At 40.5% G+C, this 8,338-nt stretch overlaps 2 protein-coding genes across 2 annotated transcripts; both read left to right on the top strand.

Annotated features, from left to right (window-relative positions):
• Positions 1–800: 800 nt before the first annotated feature.
• Positions 801–4,992, top strand: LOC123666030. The gene is made up of 2 exons (XM_045600239.1): positions 801–4,586; positions 4,930–4,992. Exons 1-2 carry the CDS (start codon positions 801–803, stop codon positions 4,990–4,992), a joined length of 3,849 nt encoding a protein of 1,282 aa, XP_045456195.1.
• A 147-nt stretch (positions 4,993–5,139) lies between these two features.
• LOC123665984 lies at positions 5,140–6,117 on the top strand. Its single transcript, XM_045600201.1, has one exon. It carries the CDS (start codon positions 5,262–5,264, stop codon positions 6,042–6,044), a length of 783 nt encoding a protein of 260 aa, XP_045456157.1. The 5' UTR covers positions 5,140–5,261; the 3' UTR covers positions 6,045–6,117.
• Positions 6,118–8,338: the final 2,221 nt, after the last annotated feature.

The following is an 8,338-nucleotide window of genomic DNA, read 5'->3' on the forward strand; positions in this document are numbered from 1 at the left end:
TGACCTTAGCTTGGTGCGCAGAACCCATCGTGGACCACGCAGCTTACTAAGATAAGTGCCCTAAATCCCTAAAATCCTTTTTTCTATCCATTACATTATCCTATACCCAATGCCAGCTTCACTTGAGCAAATTATATACAAAAATTGCAAGTATTAACATGTACGAAACACGTGTTTTATCTACCTACATTCATTTTGTTAAAAGTTATATTACGTATTAATTTCATTAAACAGTTAAGAATCAACATTTTTAGACGTAAAATATTTAATTATTTAATAAAACCATAGTAAAACTAACAAAGAATTATTCAATAAAGTAAATTTAATCTTTAAGTTGCAGTAAAAAGTTACTTATTATAACAATAGATGAACAGTATTGTATTTTTGTTATTTTTATATACGAGTTATACGAATTAATGTAAAATTATAATACGAATTAACGTAATAGTGTTGACGGGAAATCATATTAATTTATTCGCCGAATACTTCAGGATTTTCGAATGCTGCGCGTACGCTTGACGCTGGCCGATCGGTGCAGCTAGTGGATCAGCTGAGCGGTAACCAGTGCTTGCTGCGAACATTTTTTTTTTGTTTACGAGCGGAGTCCTGAGCATCGTCGAATTGAGGAGCGTGAGACATTATTATTATTTTTTAACTACCTACTTAATTTATTTTCGATTTGCCTATTCACTTCTTTGCATTTAGATATATTTTTTTTTTTTTTTTTTATAATCACTTCACTTTATTTGAATTAAGTATTTGTATTAATTTTGTAATAGTTCTAAATTTAAATAACCACAATGACCGAAGCTAGTAGTGTCTCAACGGTTAATGCAAAGGAGTTGAAGGATCTATGTGTAAGACGTAGTTCTGTAAAAGGCCGTATTACTAAATTTAAAACTTATTTGAATTCTATTTCCTCGATTGGTTTGACGCCGCTTCAGATAGGTGAATTACAATTGAAGGTAGATAAAATTAAAAAACTGTCAGATGATTTTGATATGCTACAATCACGAATAGAAGTACTTAATTTTGAGAATATGACCAGTGAGCTTATCGAGCGTGATAATATTGAACAGGATTTTTGTATTACTATTGCAACGGGGTTACAAATAATTCAGAATAATCAGAAAGACACAAGTAACACTAGCTCGCCGCGCGAAGATCAAACTATTCTTGAACATTCTTGTTGTAATCATGATCGTCACGAGGTCAACTTTAAGCTTCCACAAATTCAAATTTCCAAATTTGATGGGTCTTATTTCAGATGGTTAGATTTTCGGGATTCATTTTTATCACTAGTACATAACAATAATCGACTTCAGGCAATTCATAAATTTCATTATTTGGTATCATATTTGGAGGGGGATGCTGCACGTATAGTTTCTAATATTGAAATATCCGAGGCAAATTATAACGATGCTTGGCTTTTGCTTTGTGAGCGTTATGATAACAAAAAACAACTTATAACTCATCACCTCAGTGCTCTTTTTAACATAAATACAGTGGCTCGTGAATCAGAAAGATCACTTAGATTTTTGGTAGATCATGTAACAAAAAACCTTCGTGCTTTAGCTACTTTAGGCGAACCTACTGACAAGTGGGACACACTCATTATTCATATGGTATCCTCAAAATTAGACAATGTTACTATGGTTAAGTGGCAGGAATATCGTAATACATTGGATGATGTACCCACACTTAAACAATTTCATAAATTCTTATCCGATCGTTCAGATGTTCTCGAAAGTTTAAATCGAAATAAACCAGATAAAATATTGTCTCAGTCACGACCTGCAATTCCATTAATTCGTAAAAATAATTTTGGTGAACGACAATTGAAATCTTTTGCAGCCACAAGTCAAATAAATTATCGCTGTGTTTTATGCAAAGGAGATCACCGAATATATAATTGTCCTATATTTTTAAACAAAAATGTTGAAGAACGCAAAATTGAAGTTTCTAAGTTAAACTTGTGTCCTAATTGCTTAAGATTTGGGCATTCAATTCGTGAATGCCACTTAGGACCTTGCCGTGAGTGTAATAAGAGACACAATACTCTTTTGCACATCACCAAAAACAAAACTAGTTCTAAAATTCCTACAGTAGAAAACGATACTAATCTCAGTAATAATCATTCATTAGCAAATTTTTCTAAACAAAACTTTAATCAAATCATATTGTCTACAGCATTAATCAATGTAACAAATCCTAATACAAATCAAAGCAAAACAGTCCGCGCACTGCTGGACTGCGGCAGCCAATCTTCATTTATTACTCAATCTCTTAAACAATCATTGTCGCTAGATTCAAATCCAATCCATACAATCAACGTTATAGGCATAGGCAACAACTCTTGTGATAAAGTCACAGAGTCATGCAATTTGAAATTCAATTCATTAGTTAACAAAGATTTTAGTATTTCACTTTCATGTTTAGTACTAAAGAATCTTTCAGGAGAAATCCCTATTCAATCCATCAATATTCAGCAATTCAAATTACCAAAAAACATTCAGTTAGCAGACCCGACCTTTGATCAACCCGCACCAGTAGAAATCATTATTGGTGCCGATGTATTTTGGGACATCTTAGGCTCTGAGCAGAGATCTCTGGGCCCTAATAATCCTAAACTAAGAAGTTCCAAGCTAGGGTGGCTGATCGGAGGCCCTATCTCTACCTCTACTAATATTCATAAAAGCAATTATAATCAGTGTCTGTCTAACCTATCTTACTTCAACAAAATTGATTCACAATTATCTAAATTTTGGGAATTAGAATCAGTTCCCCAAGATCCAATATTATCTGATGCAGATAAAGAATGCGAAAACCATTTTATTCGTCATACATACCGTCTCCCCTCGGGTAGATTCTGTGTTAGGCTCCCATTAGCTAATACACCCGATGTGTTGGGCGATTCTTATACACTAGCGAAAAGGCGCTTCCTTAATTTAGAAAAGCGATTAAATAAGAAACCAGAAATGAAATCACAATATAGCAATTTTATTAATGAATATGCACAGTTAGGCCATCTGGAAAAAATATCAACTTCAAATCTAGGTACATCATATTTTTTATGCCATCATGCTGTATTTAAAGCTAACAGTGAATCAACAAAATTACGAGTAGTTTTTGATGGGTCGGCACGCACTTCCTCAGGTCTATCTGTAAATGACATACAGTTAAAGGGCCCAAATATTCAAGACTCTCTTTTTTCCATTTTGATAAGAGCCCGACAGTATAAATATCTCTTGACAGGGGACATAGAAAAAATGTACCGCCAGATTCTCCTTCATGAAGAGGATCGTAATCTGCAGCTCATACTGTGGAGAGAAGATGAGTCAAAACCTTTAGAAACGTATCGATTAAATACTGTCACTTACGGGTTTAAAAGTGCCAGCTATTTGAGTACTCGGTGCCTTTGGCAACTAGGGGAGGAATGCGATGACGATCTCATAAAAACAATTATTCAACACGACTTTTACGTTGATGACCTAATAACTGGTGCAGATGAAGAAGACACACTTCTCTATATACAGAAGTTCGTAGTTGAAGCACTTAGGAGGGGATGTTTTAATTTAAGAAAATATAGATCAAATTCAAAGGCAATTTATCAGTCTGATGTAGTCGATTCAAAGGATAATTTAAGCATTAGTAATTCATTAAATACGTTAGGGTTAGGTTGGAATTCCAACACAGATAATTTGCATGTTTCTATACAGATACCTTCAAGTAATGTGTTAACCAAAAGATTCATATTATCTTCATCATTTAAAATTTTTGATCCTCTTGGGTTATTGAGTCCATGCATAATCAAACCTAAATTATTATTACAACTTTTATGGACTGAAAAACTAACTTGGGATGAACCAGTCTCCGATCATATTAATTTCGAATGGAAAAAATTTGCTGATAATTTGCATTGCTTAAAATCACTAGACATACCTAGACGCACACTTTGTGATTCACCATCATCCATTGAACTGCATTCTTTCAGCGATGCATCTCAGTCTGCATATGGGGCGTGCCTATATATGCGATCCCTTGACTCTCTAGGTAATGTTACCGTTTCTTTGTTATGTGGAAAGTCCAAAGTGGCGCCAATAAAACCAATGACCATACCACGGCTTGAGCTGTGCGCCGCTTTATTGTCTGCAAGACTGGTAAAAACAACTATTGATTCTTTAAGATGCCAAAATGTACGTCTTATTCATTGGTGTGACTCTAGTGTTGTCCTTGGGTGGCTCCGAGCCAACTTCAGTAATTTAAAAACTTTCGTAGCCAACCGAATTGTTGAAATTTGCGAGTTAACAGATGCTAATTCTTGGCGTTATGTTCCATCCTCTGAGAACCCTGCTGATCTTATATCAAGAGGAGTACAACCCAACGAAATTGTTAATATGTCATTGTGGTGGTCAGGGCCTTCATTTCTTTTAAAACCAGAGTGTGAATGGCCACAATTAATTAAAAATTCAGATTCTACTTTACCGGAAATAAAATCACATACAGCTACAATAAATTCAATGAATTCTGTCATAAATATAGAAAATTACTCTAAGCTTAATAAATTAAAACGCATAGTTGCATATGTAAAGCGATTTCTTTATAACATAAAAAATCCTAAAAATAAAATAGTCAGTAAACTTACAATTGAAGAATTGAATCGTTCATTTTATTATTTATGTATAACAGCTCAAAAACAACTATTTCCACAAGAATATCATTCGCTAACTAAAAACAAATTTATAAATTCTAAGTCAACCATTTTATCTTTGTCTCCATTTATTGATGCAAACGGTTTGATTAGAGTCGGTGGTCGTATAGATGCTTCTAATTTAAGCTATGATAGAAAACACCCGATACTTTTACATGCCTCTCATCATCTTACCAAGCTCATTTTTGAAGATTGTCATTTACGAAATTTACACGCAGGCCCACAATTACTGCTCGCTTCTGTACGGGATCAGATATGGCCTATCAATGGTCGACGCTTAGCTAGAAGCACAGTTCAAAAGTGCATCACATGCAGACGGCTGCGAGGTAAAACTCTAAGTCCATTCATGGGAACTTTGCCATCACAACGTGTTACAGTCGATTTTCCGTTTCGTACTGTAGGCATCGACTTCGCGGGTCCATTCATGATACTAAATAGACGGGGTCGCGGAGCTCGGCTTGTAAAATGTTATTTGTGTCTATTCATTTGCCTTCGCTACAAATGCATACATTTAGAAGCCGTCAGCGATTTAACCAAAGACGCATTCATAATGACTTTACGCCGTTTTATTGCTAGGCGTGGTAAGCCGCTGGAAATATTTTGTGACAATGGTCGCAATTTTGTAGGAGCAGCTAAAGAAATTGCTATTTTTTTAAAATCCTATTCTGATTCAGTGTTAGATTTTGCGATTGGAGAGGAAATAAAATTCAAATTCTCACCATCTTATGCTCCTCATTTCGGCGGTGTCTGGGAGGCCGGCGTAAAATCGGCTAAATACCATGTTAAACGTGTTATGGGTAACACCCACTTAACTTTCGAAGAGATAAGCACACTATTTGCACAGGTGGAAGGTATCCTTAACAGTCGCCCGTTGTGTCCTTTATCCTCTAGTCCTAACGATTTTCTTCCCCTCTCTCCAGGGCACTTTCTTATTGGACGACCAATCACTGCATTACCTGCACCTGAGCTAGTGGAACAGAAGACGACCGCACTCCAACGATATGCTCGTCTTGAACAAATAAGGCAACATTTCTGGCAGCGCTGGCACAAAGAATACATCTCGGAACTGCAACAACGCTCCAAGTGGCGAACAAAGTATGGACCAGCTTTGAAGATTGGAGATTTGGTCCTACTTCAAGAGGAAAACTTGCCTCCCTTATGCTGGCGTCTTGGACGAGTTGCTCGTCTCTACCATGGACCTGATGGTGTGGCACGAGTGGCTGATGTTAACACAACCAGGGGCTGCCTTAGAAGACCCCTCACCCGCATCTGCCCACTTTTGGACGACGAATCTGTTGAAAGGAAATCTTTCAACGCGGGGGAGGATGTTTAGGCTTTCATTCATGAGAAGATTTATTATTACATATATTTTAAGTTAAAGTTTTATTCTACAAAGTTGCAACACAAGAAATTAGTTTTTTACAACTGGTATCACCGTTCCTGCCCAGGCGTCACTTTACTTGCAAGAGAAAATCGAAGCCATCAAAATGGAGTCGAATAATCTAGCATTCATTTAACAAATTATTCATATTCATTATTCATGTAAGCGCAAACAAGCTCCTTGGGCTCAATAGGGCAGTTTTCGAGGTAATTCCTGGCATGGTGCTCAGGGGGTCGCACATAAACTGGACCAGGGTGCCTCTGAAGTCGCAGCAGCGGCTCGAAATAGTAAGGGATCACCTGATTCCGAGGTTCATCCATGGCCTCACCCATGGAAGGATCTCGGATGGCAGACATGCCGAAGGGGTATTTCTTCCATGTAAAAGCTAAAGGTGGTGGCCTAGCGACTCAGTTGCTGCGGGCGATCACCCTAGAGCTCATTTTACGGAACTACGGGGGCTTTGCCTCGTCGCGATGGTCTGCAGCTAAGGCCGCCGCAAGATCCGATAGGATCGAGAAAAAGCTGAGCTGGACCCGGAAGCAAGTCCAAAAATTCACCAGAGATCATCCGATGTCCAATTCAAAATCTGTGTCGCAGTATTGGCGTGAGATGCTGCATGCATCGATAGACGGCTACGACCTTCGTGAGTTGTCCGGAGTCCGGCCCCCACTAAGTGGATCAAGGAGCGATGCAAGGAGTTCAGCGGCCTAAAACTACGTGCAGTTCATACACTGTCACATAAACGCCCTTCGCTCCCGAGTCCGGGCCTCGAGGGATCGTAGGAATGGTCGTGAGTTTGAGTTGAGCTACCGTGCCGGTCGTATGGTCGGGGAGACAATGGCTCACGTCATCCAACAGTGCTTCAGAATACACGGCAGCCGAGTCAAGCGCCACGACTGCCTCACAAAGTTTATTGCCGAGGCGATGACGGGAAAGGGTGGGAGGGAGGTGATATTGGAACCTCGCTTCACGACATCAATAGGGTGTTGGAACCGACATTCTCGCGTCAAGAGATGGTGTGGGAGTGATTATTGACGCGCAGGTTGTCTCGGGTCAGAGGCCGCTGGACAATGCTCACCATGAAAAACGCAGAAAGTACGGGAAACATGAGAAGCTAATTCGGTTGGTCACTGAAAGACTAGGTCTACCTTGTAAAAATAGCGTCCGATCTACTTCATGCACGATTTCTTGGCGCGATGTGTGGAGTGGAGCATCCTTGGGCTCAATAGCGCAGAATTTGAAATAATACATGGGATGGTACTTAGGGGGTTGCACACGAATTAGAACAGGGTCAATCAGATGACTGCCATTTTGGCAGCAGCGTCGGATTGAGCAACCGAGGTCCTGTGGTAAGATTGGTTTAAACAGGAACTATGTGGTATCGGACTCGAACCACAGACTATCAGGTCGTTGCAATTATAATTCCCCGCCAGACAACTGTGTACCGCTACCGACACCAACCTGTGCAACGTCACCTGGGCTTTGACTCTTGACACGCGAGTGGGGAACAGCAGATCACTTTCGTGACCGAATATCTCGCTTTGATCGAGACGCTAAGTACGAAGGGAAGCAACAAGGGGAATCCGACTGTCTAGTTAAAACAAAACATTGCGATCGCCTTCGCGGGGTTGACGTAATGTGATTTCTGCCCAGTGCTCTGAATATCAACGTGAAAAAATTCAAGCAAGCGCGGGTAAAGGTTAAGTTGCATACATGTCAATACATGACCAATGGGTCATGGCGGTAGTTGTGCAATTACTTCGGTGCACTCTGGACCGTAACCATGGCATGTACTCGGTACGATGGCTCACACCCCTAACGGGGAGGAGAAGGTGTAGATACTCACGGGCGGGTCGTATTATTCGATGAACGCGATTTCCCAGCCTGCCGGCTAGCTGCGCGGAAGCGGAGAAACACGACCTACCCGGCAATGGGGAAGAGCGGCCTGTGATGGGCCGTGACGCCCAACTCCTACCCACAGCCTGCACGTGGCGCCGCTGCGAAAGCCAATGTGGGGGGGGGGGACCGACGCCTAAATTAGGCAGCCCGGAAGTAGCCGATGCGGAGCTGCAAGCCTCGTAGGCGTCACTTTCCCTGCTATCGGACGAGGCAAGTGCACTTTCCGCTGCATGCTCCGCCACCGCCAGGGCGAGCGTTTTACGACAACGCATGGGGGTGACGGAGCACGTAGCCAGGCTAGTCCCTGGGTTCTCTGCGGAGTGGTGCGACACCCTTCGAGCTTGGGG

Source organism: Melitaea cinxia, chromosome 25 (assembly GCF_905220565.1).
Source record: "Melitaea cinxia chromosome 25, ilMelCinx1.1, whole genome shotgun sequence".
Classification (NCBI taxonomy): domain Eukaryota; kingdom Metazoa; phylum Arthropoda; class Insecta; order Lepidoptera; family Nymphalidae; genus Melitaea; species Melitaea cinxia.

What these genes read in the sequence shown, in the direction of transcription:
- LOC123665984 (XM_045600201.1), top strand. Translation starts at nt 5,262, where the DNA reads ATGACTTTACGCCGTTTTATTGCTAGGCGTGGTAAGCCGCTGGAAATA.
- LOC123666030 (XM_045600239.1), top strand. Translation starts at nt 801, where the DNA reads ATGACCGAAGCTAGTAGTGTCTCAACGGTTAATGCAAAGGAGTTGAAG. An exon ending in TAAAACGCATAGTTGCATAT is followed by an intron (nt 4,587 to 4,929) that starts GTAAAGCGATTT and finishes ATTTACACGCAG; the next exon opens with GCCCACAATTACTGCTCGCT.